The 17,667-nt window shown below is 37.1% G+C and overlaps 1 protein-coding gene across 3 annotated transcripts in view; it reads left to right on the top strand.

Annotated features, from left to right (window-relative positions):
- The window catches only part of TRAPPC9 (trafficking protein particle complex subunit 9), a 520,195-nt gene that overhangs the window by 37,089 nt on the left and 465,439 nt on the right, over window positions 1-17,667 (top strand). For all 3 annotated transcript variants that reach the window (XM_075024013.1, XM_075024014.1, XM_075024012.1), the window contains one exon: window positions 13,390-13,516. In XM_075024013.1, coding sequence (XP_074880114.1) covers window positions 13,390-13,516 — 127 coding nt within the window. The remainder of the gene's footprint in view (window positions 1-13,389; window positions 13,517-17,667) is intronic.

The following is a 17,667-nucleotide window of genomic DNA, read 5'->3' as shown; positions in this document are numbered from 1 at the left end:
TTTAGGACAGAGGTTGGTTCCCAAGGCAGTTTGGCAGGGGTTTTAGATTGTGGAGGCTAAAGTGAAGGTGCACGTTGGCCTTTTGACACCCGTTCTACCCGTTGGTCCTGGATAGTCAGCAGGCAAAGGTAACAAGACAAATGACAATGTTCCATATTTTTTCTTTTCTCCATCATGGTTATTGATTTTGGATACAGCCTACATGATTGAGCTCTCTTGGGACCCTTCACGTGCATCTCTATCCAACTGGATTGTCAGCGCAGGTACTATTACAGCATTAGCATGGCCTTTGGTCTCTCAAAACGTCTGTTCTGCTGCTCTTATCATTCCCTAGATTAACACGAATATTCTCTTCAGAAACAGAACCACGTTCAGTAACAATCTGAAGAATGACCATGTGGCCTCTCATGTATGTATATGTTTACCTTTCAACACCAGAAAGACAGAAGAGTGGCTATCATGTAATTCAGTCTTTCTGTGATGACCTTTGCCTTTAGTCTTTTCAGCAGCAGCACTGACCAAAAATAAATAGGCTAAGTTCCACAGCCATGACCACAAAATGTCTGGGAGCTTGGCAAATAAAATGCTTGTTGTTCCAGTTTTGCAGATCTGGTTATTAGGGCTTCTTTGCTTACTGAGTGTAAGATTTTGAATAATTTTAGCTTGGTTATCTTTCTACTGATGTCATGAAGAAATTTGTTTTAGCCCTAGCAAACTAAAAATGATATCCTGGGCTTCATTACAAATATCCCTTTGATAGAGGCATGCCCTCCCCAGAGTGGATACTCATTACCCTGGCCACAGTCATTGATTCTGCTGAAAGACATGAAATCTTTAGTGAAAGACTTGTTATGACACTTTTCAACAAGAGGACAGATAAGGTCTTGCATGTGATGAAGGACTTTAAGGGGTTTCCTTGCTGTAGCTGGGTATTTTATCTTCAGAAGCAAACCTTATCAACAGAGTTCATCAGTCTCCTTTAGGAGGGATTTCTGTGTGTGGATTTTGATTTTCACTATGCCTACATTATATAGCTCCATATAGGCATTGCACAGGAAATACCATGGAGTGCCTGAGATCATTACTTGGTCAGGAGTTGTTTTTATGGTTTATCTCAGATAGCAACTGCATGCCATGGCTACGCTGGTCAGTGGGATGATAAAAACATAGCTCTACCTAAGAAAAAGGTTTTTATTCCTTTCAGAGGTCCTGAGCTGAATTTTCAGAAATATCCTTAGTTGTCTAAAGTTCATTCATGTGATTCTGAACTCCATGGTGGCAGGATTCTATCCCTACTGCAGTACTGGCTATTACTTGGCACTTCAAAATCATATGACACATTGATCCATGCCATGCAAACCTTAGAGGTTTCTAAGTTTGGCTCCAGGCTGTTTTCTCATGAAAACAATCTCTCCCCTTCCAGAAGTTGCTTATTCTCAGCCAGTGCTGAGATCATCCTCCCTTGATGAAGAATTCCTGCCAAAATTTATGCTGAATGCTATTTCAGTTCCCCTCATCCTCTAGATCAGTTGTGATGGACTTGTCAGTGTTGGCTGGGCAGACAATTTTGATGCCTTGACAGCTTAGAGTTGTTGGTAGTTGGAGGACCAGGGACTGCATGCCAAAAATCTGAGATTGCTTTCGGAACCTTTTCATCCTCCTTTCAAGACTGCTGCGCTCAGGTGATGGCTGACATATCAACTGCCGGGGTGAGGTCTGTGCCTTTGCAAAGAAGGGATGAGCTTGATCTAAGAAAAAAAAAAAATCCCCAAACCTTGTTTATCTTTAGAAATTATGGTTAAGCCTGGACTGATCGTAATTTGATGATGTCAGACATAGTGTCTGACAACTCTTGAAATATGCCTTTCTATCTCACAGCTTGAAAGAGGAAACTATGCAGTATTTTACAGACATTTTTATTTATAGAACAGACTGCATATGCATTCACTTGGTGCTATTTAAATTTCAAATTGCTATGTAGAAATATAGGAAATAAGAAAGAATATTAAACTGGGCTCGTAAAAATTGACAGCTAGAGCAAAAGCGAATGTGTAAATGCCCTTAAGTGTAACCCTTCTGCCAAGTCTAGACTGGCAGCAGTAAAGACCAAACTCAATTTCTGAGGATCTTTACTTAAAACATTGTCTTGAATTTCCACCCAAACACCTGGGAAAATGAAATCAAGCTGCATGGGCACTTGGTGAGTTATACTTCCCCAAACAGATTTGACTAAATACCATTTCACTGGAGAAAGGAATAAGAATAACCTATAAACCTATAAATAATTGCTGCTACTCTAAAGCATGCAATAATTTAAAACCACCTCTTGTTTTGATCGACTGCTGGAGCAACTTGTTACCGTATGTTCACCTAGCCATATCCTGTTCTCTTGTTTATGTCTTGCTATGACTTTATCATTTTTTCCCTGTTTAGACTGCTGTAACAAGAGTTCTTGAGAGCTTCAGCTCATTTTATTTAGTTTGAAATGGTTGGTCGCCATTGCTCCTGTTTGCTGTCCCTTCTGCCTATTGCCATAGTGTTCTTCCTCTTTTTTTTCCTCCTGTTGTTCATATTTAGGTCACAGGAAACACGATTATAGCTATTAGAAATAAAATGTAGGATAAACAAATATGAAGGCCTGATTTTAAAATAAACAAACCACCTTGACAGTAGTATTAAACTTTGAAAGGAGGAGATACGTAAAAGTGAAGAAGCTAATGGGAAGAAAGTAAAAGGAGTGGTATGTTTGTTTGCTGGTACCATAGAGACTGCTTAAAGATGTCATAGTAGATTCTCTGTAAGCGTATTCTCCTTCTCCATTAAAACACACATAAATAAAAGAAAAAAGCAAGGGTGGTTGAACAGCAAAATAAATGCAACTGGGGAGAAAAAAAAGTTTCCTGTATAAAAGTGGATGTGGTGTCCCAATGTAGAAAGAAATGTCAATCCTGAGAAATTAAATGGGGGGGAGGGGCAGGCGGACGGATGACACAAGCCCAGAAAAGATTGAGGCGTAACTTGCTGAACTCATGAAAGCTAATAACTTCTTCAAACATATTAGAAGCAGGAAGCCTGCCAGAAATGAAACATAATTGAGGTATAAAAAGAGACACTCAGGGAAGATTGAACTGTATCAGAAAATTTTGATCAAGGCTTTCTTTTTAGGAAGGAAGATTCCAAGGCTTGATCCTTGAGAATAAATCTGTGGAATTGTTTCAAAGTGTAATTAGAAAGGGTTTATGGTGGGGAGTGATCTGAACTGTAAAATGAGTAGTAATAAATTTCAGATACCAGATAAGGTTCAAAGATGCTAAAAGAATTTTAAAATTAAATAGTTGAACTACTAACAGTAGCAATTAATGCATCTCTTAAATTGTCTTCATTCTCATTTTAAAATTACAAATGGCAAATGCATCTCTGCGTTTTTTAAGAGTTCAGAGAGTGATGGAAGTTCTTCTCACTGAGGTGGGTTTATCTCCAGTGTAGATGTCTGTCTGCATCCTAGTCACCCTAATGATCCTGGCCATCCCAGTGATTCTTTTGACAAGATTCATCTCTCCCTTTACACATATATGGCTATCTCAGTACTGACTAGGTGTCTGCACCTGGCCCCAGTCATCGACTCTTCTCTTGAAGTAAGGTAGACTGAATTCCATCCTATGAACCCATCTGGAGTTCAGTAAATCTGTACTGGGTAAATTATAAGAAACCATGTTAAATAATAGTAGGTGTATGGATAATTGTGATCTACTGGGAAGGAGTTGGGACATCTTTGAAGCATGACTTCTTTCCAGGGAGTGATGGAGCATTTAAATGAGTGTGATTTAGTTAATACAATGTTCCTGAATTAAAAAAATCCCAAACCTTTTTGATACGTTGGTTTATTAATTAATAATTAGAAGAGATAGAAAGAAACAGTAAGTGAATGAGATTATGGTGTTGAGGAAAGAGATTATTAGTCATATGGCTTTTGTTTTTCCAAACAGTTGTAAGCTGTTAGGAAACTGGCAAAAATGGCAATATCACAATTTGTTGCTGAGCCAGGGTTATGTAAAAGAGTTTCTAGAGTAGACTTGATCGTGATATTGTTTCTTGAGAGTGGCAAGTAAGAGATCCTGTGTTGGAAACCTTCTCTTAGAAGGTCTGCTTGTGCTGACTGTCACAAGTAATCCCCTGAAGTGTGTGTAATACAGGCACCAGCTGCTTTGCTCTACAGCTTCTCTCCTTTTACGCTGCAATACTTGATAATATAGACGTAGCCTGTCAGCACTTCACAATGTTTTGTAGTCATAAGGAACGTTATTCCTGAATGCTGTGTTTAAATTAAGACAGCATTTTCCCTAGGGCCCTCTATAGGGTGTAAATTAATTTTTGGAAAGGTAGAAGTTATTGATTTCAAGGGCTGAAAAGAATGAAGCTTTAATCAGACTGAACAGAGAATATAATGCAAATTAAAACTTGATATAAAATTATGAGGTTAAGTGAGGTTTACTTAACTGGCACTAATGAACTGGTTTTAATGCACTGCATTGTATTTTAGTTGACAAAGTACCTGCAAGTTGTTTTTGCCTAACCAATAAATCTTTCAAAAGGGAGCTAGTTTGGTTGGTCTTATAATATTAACTGATTTCAGGATGGAGACTGAAATCTTCAATATAATTACCAGGGAATATTTATAGAAGCATGGTAGGTTCTTAGCCATTAACTGGGAATCTTTTTACAGCTTCAGCATGGTGCCATATCTTATCTGTGTACGTATATATAAAAAAGTATATTTGTGTGTGTATATATATATATAAAAAAAAAGTAATAGAACAGACTTGTCACCTCATGTGTTCGATGTATAGCAGTGGCACAACATAGTATAAGAATGAATATATTAAGAAAAGCTTGAATGTAAATGCTTTCTGACATATTGTAATAAAAGACTAAGGAGGTTGTATATGAATGTGGGAGGAAGCTTCTTAGAAGCCACTTAGCTCTTCTTATTCATCATGGTACCATGAATTTTGCTGCTTTTCATCTAGTTCTGTGTTTTCTTCAGTTGTGTACTATAAAACTTCAGCGCTGTTATGTGCTCTTGTTCCTGGAAGTTGTTTATCTGCAACACTTTTCCCTGCTTTTTTACCTCCCCCCCCCCCCCCCTTTTTTTTTAAATTCAAAATAGTAGCAGCAGGGTAAAACTCTTCTGAGCTTGTTTTATTCTTATAAAATCTCTCTCGAACTGGTGTTTTCTAGAGACAAGTGGCTTATTAAATAACTTCACTTGAACTGCTTTATTAAGAAGGTGTAATTTATTTTCCTGAAATACATGTCTTTTAGACTATGTAGAAAGTGAAGGTTGCTAAGAGGAAAACCACAATACCTACACATGTTTACCTGTTTCAAATAATAATCTGCTTATCCTTGTGTTTCTTGAATAACTCTAGTTCAGATCCTAATTCAGTGATTTTTTTTTTTTGGAAGTGGAATAAATAAATGGGACTAAACTAGCAACAGTGGTAAAAGATTTAAATTAATTTGTGTAGCACAAAATATGAAGACCAACATTTTTTTAAGTCATATGTTATATGAAAGAAAAAATAGTGTACTGTGAATAAAATGAAGACTGATCCAAATTGTCTAGCATTATAAACAAACCTGAAAGTCTTTCACACATGATTTACCTTTGTTTAGACTTGGATGTTGATGAGGTACAGAGAAAAACTCCAGTCAACACCATATCCAAATTCTTAGGTAAAACAGAAGATCAGTTATTACAGTAAAACAGTACATTTCTTTATGACAGAAGTTTCCTATTAAATTGTTTTAAGTCATTCATGAAGAAAATGAAGTTTCTGAGCTTTAGCTCAAAATTCCTGTCTTCATGCAGTTACCTCTGATTTTTGAAGAAGCCTGATTTGATTAATTGAAGGAAGAGATACAAGTGTTCAAATGAAGACAAGTTGCAAAGTTTGTGTTCCAGAAAAAAAAAGATTAGTTTGGGGAAGACATACTTTAATTGGCAATGTAAAGACATGAAGAATTTGTGCTGTATTTTTAAGAGCTAATATTTTTGTACTGAAGGAAGCAGTGTTACTAACATTTGAATGAATTTTATGACACTTAACAGACTCAATACTGCTCTCTTTAGCCTGAATCCAAATGCAGGCACTGGAATCAAGGCTGCTACTGAAAGTAGCTCTTTATATGTAAAAACAAATATCCATGTTTAAAAAAGGTCATCCATATACTTTGGTGAACTCCCCACATGATGTCCATTGAGTATGATTGGATGTGCTAAGAAAAGAAGAGTAAGGTCTAGGAGTGAAGAAACGTTTTTTCAAAAGGATGGGAAAACTCAACTATGTGTTAGTAGAGAGAGCTGACATTTTCATTTTAAGTTTTCAGCCAATTGTCTAGGTTTTTAAACAATTAAACTGTCCTTTTCCCAAGCAAGAGTCTCTTCTCTATGTATCACTAGTGGAGGCATTGAAACATTCAATCATGATAATCCCCTCAGGCCAAATTCCTGTGACTTTGTATAACAGTATATTGGAAAAAATGTCCTACAGAAATGAGCGTGTCATTCTTGCCATCTTCTGTCTCTGTGCCTTTTCCACCCAAAATACAAAATCAGATGTGTTTAACAGTTATCCCATTCTATCTGTAAATTTTTACAAAGCCTAATTTGCTCAGAAGCAGCTTTGCAGCAGTCCTTAATTTTTTTTATCATGTAAGTTATCTATGCTTAATTTGCTCCACTTTATGTTGAGGTAGGTCTTCTGGTATTTTGTAACATGAAAAAATTATTAATATTGTTCAGTGTTTTACATACTGATTTTGTATGTACAAAATATATTTTTGTAGTATTCAAAGTACACAGACATCTGAAGTTTTCAGATATGGTGGAGAACTAGATACCAAAATTTTAATGGCATGTTTCTGAACTCTGACTTCAGCTATGACAATTTTTCATGAGATTTTATCTAAAAATATTTTTGTGCTAGCTGTGAATTTCAAACTGGCTGTGACTTGATGTGTACACATTTTATATAATTACTAAAAATCTTGTCATAGAAGACTGTGGTGTGTTTAGTCAATCTCCTCATTCTATCTCTGTGGTGGTTATCTTAAAAGCAGAAAACATTATTCTGACACACACGTAACTCTTCTTTTTGTCTATGTTGAAAAGATTATCTTCTCCCCCCCCTCTCCAAGTTAGTAATAAAGCTGATAATTTCTTTTTCAAAGATGAGCTGTTACCCAACAAATAACTGAATCCTTTTGCTCTCATTCTCGTCTTCGTATGGATGGAGCCACTTTCTTAGATATTGTTCATGATGATCTGTTCATGAAAGTGGGTCTAGCTCTGTGGGTAGCATAGATTAATTATTTTCTTGTTGTTCCTGCTCTTTTCCATGTCAAACTGTGAATTTTATTAGTTTTAGTCTCCATTGTAGTCAGAGATTTATTTTCTTTGATTTCTCAAAGAAAGAGGATTCAGGTAATATGTGGTTTGTCGGTGCCTCTCTGGTTTTCCCCATAAGAATAGCTTTTGAGTCTATGACAAAACATGGTGTGGAGAGCAGATCAGAGATGTTAATTTGTAAATTTTATTCCAGTCTCATGACAGTCGTTTATACATAGAAAAGGTAGACCCTAACAGTGCCCTGAGGAGGCAAAAGACCTAAAAGAGGGGAAAAAAGAGCATTAATTCTCATTCGCTTTGGTCATTTTGTCATCCAGTTGGCCAGTCAGCTTGCACGTGCTTCCTGTCTAACTGGTGACCTAATGAATATAGGTAGGAGTCTGAAATGTAGCTGTTCAGGGCAGTATGAAAACTTAGGTAAAAGTGCTGAGATTTATTGCAGTAGAGAATATTGGAGTGAAAACCCAGCATTCCTTGTGTTGCTTTAAAAGCAACTTGTTCAAGTATCAGATTTCTGAGCAGTTTGAAGTCGTGTTTACTTGCTCCATGTATTTTTCAGAAAACTATTAGAGATGCTGTTTACTAAAACTGTAGAAAATTCTGTCATCTAATACCTATCAGACTTAATGTAACGGAAAAACAGGTGATGCTTGCCTGCAAATTAGAGGAGATCTGCTCAGTTCTGCTGAATTAAACAACTGAAATACTGAATTAGTGGATTGATCATGCAAGTCTTGCTAAGGCACTTCACTTAGAACATTAGCTTGCTTGTGGTACTGAAGAGTGATGTACTGAGTATACAAATAGGTTGCTTACTGTCCATCTGCATCTATGTGAAACTGGAGTTGAGGGACTACCTGAAAGGTCATGAAGACCTTTGCATACATGCTATAATCTAGTGATTAACTTCAAGGTAAAAAGTTTGTAGTGGTTACTGTCTATGAATACTCAATTTCTACTTCAGTTTTTGTGAGGGTCTTAATGTATTTTGTGCCCTTTTTGAAATTCTTTTTTAGTTTAAAGAACAAACTGTGTCTTGATGGCAGGGTGATGCTGAAGATCTCCCTGGCAGCAGACACTGACTTATTTTCTTCCCTAGTTGTAAGAGGGCTCACCAAGCAATTTTTTTTTTTTTTTTTGTGAAGGAAATATCTGTGTTTCTGGGTGCAGAAACTACTGTTTCTCTTGCTTTTTCTACTGTCAGACTGACTTTTCTGTCTTGTTACGTGTTACTAGTAACTTATCAAAGAGATGTTTGACTCTTTGTTCCTGAGAGAGTTGGGTAGGCCAGTTGTCTGCCACTTCTCAGGGGCTGACTGCTGCAGGAGGTCTCCTCAGACTTCTCCTTTGTGAACATTATTTGCTGTTTTCAAGGGGGAAGGAAAAGCTCAGCCAGCACAAAAAACCCTGGGTACTAGGTTTTTTGTTAAAATGTTGATTCTGGGCTTATCACCAAGGGAAAATTGAAGTCAGAAGGCTTTTAGCTATTTGTTTCCCAACTTCCTTTTTCAAGATTTTAGCAAGTTGCATAAGGAAATAGAAAGCCGTTTGTCTTCCAGTGCAGTTGGCAGGTCAGACATAGAATGTTCCCTTTCTTCATTCTACCTTGCTGTAGGTTGTTCTGCAGGGGACACAATGACTTCATCAAAACCAGATCAACCAGTTGTTTGTCAGAGAACAAATGTTGTATTTTTAATATTTGACTTAGTTTTTAATAGGTAGTGACTGAGACTGTCGCATCCCAAAGTTGGAGCGACTCGGGTTTGTGGATTTCCTTTGTCAGAATTCAGGTGAAACAACACCAGGGGAGTTCAAACAACAATCAACATTTATTCAACCAAGCTAACCTTGCCCAAGTATAAGTGAACTTATCAATATGAACCTTGCATCATGTCATTAAGCCGTTGTTTGACAAGAGAAGAGAGGTGTAGAAAAAGGAGTGGAAAAAGGAACATGAAACTGTGTCAGAAGGAGAGCCCTCCCGTTGAGTCATGAGGTTCAGAGCGGACCCCCTTGCTTTCTGGACTCCTTCTAAAAAGGAGCCCAGGGATGGCTACATCCACTCCTAGTCTCATACTTGATCAGTGGTTTATGTTTAAAAGGATGAGGCGTAGGGACTGGGGAAAAGAGAGGAAAAAAGAGAAAGAAAGAAAGAAAAGAAAAGGGTTTCACCAGTCCTGGGTCCAGCATTGGTCCAGCCAGTCTAGAGATCCAGTTCTGGAGGGCATGCGCCGAGAACTCATCCTCCCTTCTTTTATAGTCAGTGGTCTCGACGCGCAGTTCACCTTCCTGGGGTTCTCTGGAGTCAGTTGGTGAGCTTGTGTGTTCATTGGGGAGTTGCCTCTCTCTCCCTGCTGGCATGACCGCTTCAGATAGAAGCGCCGTCCCGTCCTCTGTGGGGCCCCCTCCTCCAGGCGCTTATGCTGTGCTCCTTCTCGTGGTTGCTGAAGATAAGGAATTGCTGCTTTTGAGAAGCGCGGTCCCACCCTCCGTGGGGCCCTCTCCTCCAGCCACATAGTCCTGTTCACACAACTCCAGCGCTTCAACAGAGGCCGTCTTCTCTACCAAAGTTCTTTAACGAATGTTTGAGACATGGGCTATAATTTGTCAGACCATCACAGAGACCGAGTACAGATATTTTAAATTTCTTCAAGTATTGAAGAGCTAAATTGTACAGTTATAGCAACAGTGCTCTTCTAATTTTCTCTGTTATCTGCCAAGGCATGAAATGCTGTTTGTGTGATACTGTTAAATCACAGTTACTGAAGTGCTTTAAAAATATTAGTCTATAATTGACCTTTTTTCCTGTCCAGGTCTGATTTTTCAATGGCTCCATTATTGTGAAATACTGCTTCACATTATAGTGAAACTAGCAGAAAGACTTTTCTTTTTCACATTTAGAGCTTTCAGTCACAAATGGTTTCTAACTGTGCAACTGAAGCTTTCAGATTTTTGTGTTCTCATATTAGAAGAAGTTTTGAAGCAGCTCTGTGACAAAACCAACATTCGTGGTGTTGACATGAAGTACTTAAGCAAAAAATTAGCAAGAATATTGGTGGACTTGCAAAATTTTCAGTTGTCAGAAGCAGCTAAAAAAACGTAATGAAAAGAATTTGGTATGCAATGGGGAAATTGTACTGAGGTTATACTAAACAAACTGAGAAGTATGTGCTCGAGTGGCAATACTGACTATGGCTTTGTTCAGCTTTATTGGTTGCAGCCGTTCTATGATCCTGATCTTTCAATGAGTCTGGAGAGAAACTGTAGAAAAAAAAAAAAAATCATGAATGTAGTTATTCCAGGTGAGGAAATAGTCCATCATTTCTCACTCAATAAATGAGTCTCTGTAATACCTACACAAATATCCAGTAGTGTTTCCAGCTGCAGTGCAGGCTTTTAAAGCGGTTGAGGTGAATTCACAGGTCAAAGGATCAAGTGGTGAATGCCTTCCTGCTGATGTATACAAGCATGAAGGCACTAGGTGGGTAAAGACCTCCAAGAGTAGCTGTTTTCTATCTCCTCTTTGCAAAGAGAAAGATAAGTACCGGTGATAACTGTTTCAGTCACAGTCAGTCTTCTAAACTATGGGTCAGGAGACTTAGTAGTTGAATAGATCTTCCCAGGAGGTTTGTGCAGTTTGTGATTGTGTCAAAATATGATGACAGCCAGGCAGATGCTAGAATTCAGAGCTGTTTGAAAGTAGCAGTCTGTAGCAGGTTTTTGGCAACTATAAGGCTTTGCAAATTTGACTAAGTAGAGAAATTTGTATCATTCATTCATACCACAGAGGTCAGGTAGCAGAGGTGCTCAGTCAACAGAGAAGGGCTCCAACATTTTCTTTCAGAAGTGGCTGTCAGGCAAGATCATGCAGCTCTTGCTCTTTCGCATCATGAGTGCATCTTAATATGTCCTATTGATGTGGATTCCTTTAGCATCTCAGCTGAGATGTGGTGCCAAGTAAAAAGTAATAGAACTGCTGGCTTGGCAGTAGCATGTTTTAAACTGCATTTCATCCAATATCAGCACAGAAAAATGTCTTGTTTTAGCCTTGTCTTCGCGGAAAGCATGCTGAGCTTCCACTGTGAAATAAAAATGCAACTCAAATCTATAAACAAATTCTTTTTGCAAGTGGCAGCATGCTTTCTTTGAATACAGTAATTGACTGTTTCACACTAGGAAATGAAAGCCAATTCTTCAGAATGACAGACCTCCAGTTTCAAGCAGAATTAAGCGCATACGGTAGTGTTGTCTTCATCATTCTTGGTAGCTGTGATGCTTTGCACCTCAGCGGATTCTACTTGTACTATGTGCCCTTGCTCACATAACATGGCAAATAACCTGAATGCTGTAGCCTGAAATTTTTGTGAAAATACTGTCTTGAACCACTACAACTCCTGGCTGTGCTGTGCTGATCTAAGTGTATGTGTATGTCTAATAATGTATTTTTGGGAGCGTTTCCTACACAAAATTAAAATGTAGTGAATGGTTCAAGAGACAGTTCAATGAAACACAGACACAAGCAAGGCAACTTTGCAGTTATGTGGCATTAATTTCAGAGTGAAGGTGATTACAGTTAATGTTTATTTGCTTTGAAAGAGTATGTACTCATGGCCTTGGAAGCTTACAAACTAAGCTGGATTGATGTGGGCAGCACAAACGTCATGTTTGTGCCTTTCAAGGCCCAAGGTGGCGTTTTGGGCAGTGGCATCGTTTACAGGATATGTTTCTCTCACATTTTTCTCACTGCTCCCTCTCACAGCTGCTATGCAGCATTTTTTACCCTTTCTTAAATATGTTATCACAGAGATGCTACCAGCATTACTGATGGGCCCAGCTTTGGGCAGTGGCAGGTCCGTTTTGGGAGTTGGCTGGAACCAGCTCTCTCCAACATGGAGCTACTCCTGGTCCCTTCTCCCAAAGGCCACCCCTACAGCACCCCTTGCTACCAAAACCTTGCCCCATAAACTCAATACACTTGTCTAAGCAGTTTTTTTGGAAAGCAGTATTTGCTATCATTCTTCCCTTTTCTCTCTTGTTTTGAGTATTTTGATTTCTGAAGTATTTTCTAGAAACAGTTTAGTTATTTAGTAGTTATTTTTTATTGGTAGCACATATATGGAGGAAAGTTTACTGTGCTTTAAAACAATATAGGTCTAAGACTTTTCTCCTATCTCATTCTCCCCTCTAAACACACACTCTCAGGCTTATTTCTGTTTGCAGACTCCCATTTCATCACAGAAATGTAATTTTGTGTTCAGGCCGTATATTTCCAAATAGACTTTTTTTTTTTTTCTGGAGACACAATTGTATACATTGTTAAAAACAATTTTTTGATAAAATACATAAGCATTTATTATCCATTATTGAAAGTAACCCAAATAACATATGTTTGTTTGAATGTTCTTGTATTTTTAAGCAATTTAAGCAAAAAGAAAAATTTTACCAGTTGTTATGATTTAGTAGCATACTGTAGTACCATTATTTTAAGAATTAGGTAGTTTTAACACAAGGTAACATTAAAAGTAATTTGTTTCTCTTCTTTGGCTTTGGTATTGTTTCAGCTAATGTTTTAGAGCAGGGCTTGTTCACGTAACAATGCTACTTATTAGTAACCTTAACATGCTTAAGGCCAATTGTGTTGGATATGTAGATTTACTAGATAAATTGTAGATATTTGTATTTTGACAATGGAAAAATTAACAAAAAGTAGGTATAGAGTGACACTTCAAAAATTCTGAAAAGTCCAGAAAACTGTCTTGCGTAAGGTCACTTAATTATATTTGATCCATTCATTAAGGCTTCTGGAGCATAACTCTAAGCATTGTATGCAAAAATTAGTTGGCATTCCATTAGAGTTATTTTGTATAAATACAAAAATAACCAAGTAAAACTTTAGGCTGTAACTTCATCATAAACTTTTGTTACATGTAAGTTTGAAATTGTTTTTTAATTTTATTTTAAACAAATTTATTTTCTAGAAAAGAAAGATGTAACACAGAGCTTGGAAAGCTACACAGCAAAATGCCCTGGTACAATGGAATTCATCACTCTTCCAGACGGTTTGAAGTTACCTCCTGTTCCATTCACCAAATTGCCTATTGTGAGGTAAGACTCCAAAATACCATCTTTAACTTTTCCACAGTACCTGTCAAAATTTAAAGGATACTGGAAGGATGTAGTCTTCTCAGTTTACGTAAGTTGTTCACAGTAACATGGAAAAATGTCAAAATGTCAAATTGTTTTGAAAAGTTCTTAGGCAAAAATAGAGCCTTTGAGCAGAAAATACCTTCTGTGGCCTTTAGTTTCAGAAGGAGAGAGGTTTTTTTTTTTTTTTTAACTGTCACTCAAGAGTTTCTGATACAATTGAAGAAAAGTATTTTGTCATTGCAGCTGAGATTTAAGTTCAATGCCTGATCATACTGAAGGTCCAGGAGTTGGGTGCTGTTCCACCTGTGGAGCGTGGAACTCAGCTGGAACTGATGCCTTTTGTAGCTTGTTCCTTTCCAGATGATGCATTTTCAGGCTGGCACCTTCACTGGCCTATTCTAAATCTATGTTCCTTTTTGTGCCTGTGTGCCAAAGCACATCATGCAGTCAGTCCAATGAATAATACCTTGTTTAGATTAAAGCCTAGCATGAAGCATTAGAGAGAGTCAGAGAGAGAATACAGCCATTGGGCATCAATTATAAAAGAAAAAGCTAAAAGAAAATCTTTGTCAAGAAGTGGCTTTTTGAAGGAAAGATAATTGCTATTCAGAAAAAATATGGTAGAAGTTATTGAAGAGTTCTCGTAGAGATTTGAGTTCTCAGTGGGTCGTCATAAAACATTTCATGAAGCAAGAGTTCTGGTATCACAGATAATAAAGTGTATAACCAAAGAGTGAAAATTATATTTATTTTCAGATTACTTTTAGTCTCTAAAATGAAAATTAATGTTTTACTTTATGACCATTTTTCATGATACAACTAGTTTTACTATGTTCTCTCTAACTGCTTCCATTTTTTTTTTTCACATTTACTGAAGAAAGAGACCTTGTCTAACTATTTGTAGTGCATTTAACACGATAGGTCTGTTCACACTAACAGTTTGTTGTGTGGGAGGTGCTCGCTTAAGGTGCAGGTTTGACTGGAGCATATGGTTGTATGTGGTCAGATGGAATTGTATGCGGAATCAGAATGGTCACACCGTTTCCAGGGGTGTCCTGGAAACAGTGTTTGTTTTTTTTTTTCTCCTGGTTGGACCAAGTAGAAAGCTGTGCACTGACCAGCCACCTGGGTCACTGCACTTTTAATGTGTATTCATGGGGAAAAATGCACTTTCCCTGAGGTCTTCCAGCATTGTCCCCTCAGTGGATTCAGTTGGCGCTGACAAATCATCTAGGATGATTCTGCAGATACCTGCTCTGTGTTGCCTGTTCAGTGGTGCAGTGTGTACTTTGGAGTTGCGGCTGGTATCAAATTCTTTGCTGGAAAACTTATAATGTGGACGTATGATCCCCAAATCTTAACTGTTAGAACCAAAGCTACATATTACAGTGGGAAAGTTATTTGAGTAATTTATTATCAGCTGACCTTGGGGTTGATTTAGTTTCACAAAAAATCTATGTATAGAGCTAAACTAGTCATATTTGACTATCCTAGCTCATATTTGCAGTCAAGACACGTAGACAGGAACTTCCAGGTTTTTCTAACCTAATTTACATATCACTCTAGGATGAGTTGAATTACTGGAGTATGTGGACTGTATTGACTCATTTTCCATTGACCTTAAAGATGCCCAATGACAAGTTCAGGTAACTGTCTGTGTGTTAGATGAGTTCCCTGGTCAGTACATTCTGAAGGCAGGTTCCCAGCTAAATACATGAAGGAGGCCTGTATTTCTTTTCCTGAAAGTTTTTAGACAATAAACTTAGGGCAAATTTTAACCTAGCCTTTTTTTTAGAAATAAAAATTAAATAGTATTAAAAAAAATTCGAAGTTAATTAAGCAAACTTGTATAGTCCTTTCTAGTACTTGAGTTAATGTGATTGTAAAGAGAAGTTAGAGCAAAAGCTTCCATGAAAACGTTTTTAAGGCAAAATATTTTCTTTTGGGAGCAAGAGTTCTGTCAGCCATTTAGTGCCTCTTGCAGATTTCTGTTCTAGGAATAATCTTAAGTCTTACACAGTATAAAACCAAAACTACCTTCCTTAATCTGACTGTGTATGGTATCTGTCTGCCTTGGCTGTCAAATAGGCGCAGAAATGTGATGTTAAAGTTCCCTTGAGTCTAACACTTACCTTGTGCTAAAAAAGCAGCCACGTGTTTAGCTGTGAAGTGTTAAATCCTGAATTAGTCTCAGGTTTTTGCTTTTTGCTTAACTTTTAAACCATGGAGGAGGTGGATTGTACTGAATGTATTCCATAATAATTTTTTGTTCTTCTCCATGCTGAATATTGAAGAAAATTCAAGTCTGAAGATATGGGAAATGCCAATTGAATCTTTTTTTTTATAGGAGTCATGCATATAAAGGCCAGTCAAAACTTTGGCAACAGATTACCAAGACTTCAATGGGAAAGGCTCTGCCTCACTTAAAATGTTTTGTATGCTGAGAGAAGGGGACAAGCACGTTATATTTACTTGTTATTCCTAGGCCTAGCTTTAAGAAATTGCTCACCATCCAGGGGCTTCAATTACACTATCAGCTTGTGCTGACCTGGCTGCGCTTGGACTGTGGAAAATATCAACATTATTTAACAGCCAAGAATTGCCATTTGTGCTCCTCTCCCCCTTCTTGTCTTTTGAAAGTTCTATAAAAGCCATAGCGATAAAAATCCGTAATCCAACAAAATGTTAGATGCGTCTAAATGTAAAGCCTCCAGTTACATCTATGTAGCAGACCTAGTGTATTGTAGAGCTGTCCAGCTAGTTGGAAAATAATCATGATGCAGGACTGCAGAACTCTTTGAGCTAAATAATGTTAATTTTTGAGACATAAATTATAAATGTGTGGAAATGTGGTTTTGATCAATGTTGAATAACCTAAGCTTATTACTCAATCCATGCTAGAGCCCTCTAGAAACATAGACATTTACTGATGATGACGACTTCTATTTACTGTTGGCATTTCATGGTCTACTAGTTCTTAATCCATTTAATGTGAAGTCCTTATTTTGGATGCAGATTTCTTAATCAAAATACTGTCAAACATTGAAATGCCACAGTGAAATTGGAACATAGTTGCACTGTTAACTCCCCCCCTCCCATACCTATAAAGCAATAGAAGAGATTTGGCTTGGCAAAATCTTCATACTCTGTTACTCATGTTAACTAGCCGTCCTTTAAGTATGCTATTCTTTGTAGTCTTTCTTTGTGTGTATCATCTTGTAATAGATGCTTGGTCTACTATTGATGTGCTTTAAATATTATAATATTTTAATGTATTTTCTTTTAGCCTTTGGAATTTGGGGATTTTTTTTTTGACGTTTCAAATACTGTAGTCCAATCTTGAAATCTCCTTGATGAATTTTTATTTCTTTTGATGAAGCTTCAGAAATTAAAAGCATGTTGGATTGGAAAGTATTCCATTATAGCATACTGTAAAATCATATCTAGTATTTTCGGTAATACAAAATAGAATAATTTATTGTCTTTCTATTCTAATAGATGTGCTATTCCAATTTTCATAATTTACCTGGGTTAAAACTAATTTTCTTACTAATATAACTAACAGAAGAAAGCATTTTCTTCCTTTTCACTACTAAGTCTTTTGGTTGTCCTTGTATACTTTTCTTACTAATTTAAATTTACTTGGTGCCATTTTTTTTCCCTCTGTTTACTTAATAGAGTGGGGTTTTAAAAATTTTCTTCATTTCCCCTCTAAGCAAGGTTGTTTTTAATTAACACAAGTTTTTCCAAATACAAGATTTTGATCTTCTGGGTAGCTAGTGAAATTATTTTGTAATTCATAATTGTCACTCATTTGAATTCAGTTGGGCTGGGCCAGGGGCTAGAAAATGTATGTTACTGAAGCTTTTCACACAAAGGAATTAATGTTCTATGTATGACCTGTGAGGGTATAGCTTTCTACTATGTGGTTGAAGAACATTACTTCCACTGTCATGCATTAAGATTAAAAAGGTTATCCACCACTATTTATATAATAATGATGGATAAGCTAAAGCACTTCTTTCTATATATAAAATAAACTCCTTTTTATTAGCACTTTATCAAATTTAATGTTTCCTCAAATAAGTATCATTTACATGTTTTGCTTT

The sequence above is a fragment of the Buteo buteo genome, chromosome 3, assembly GCF_964188355.1.
Source record: "Buteo buteo chromosome 3, bButBut1.hap1.1, whole genome shotgun sequence".
Lineage (NCBI taxonomy): Eukaryota > Metazoa > Chordata > Aves > Accipitriformes > Accipitridae > Buteo > Buteo buteo.
This window is presented reverse-complemented; position numbering and strand designations above follow the sequence as displayed.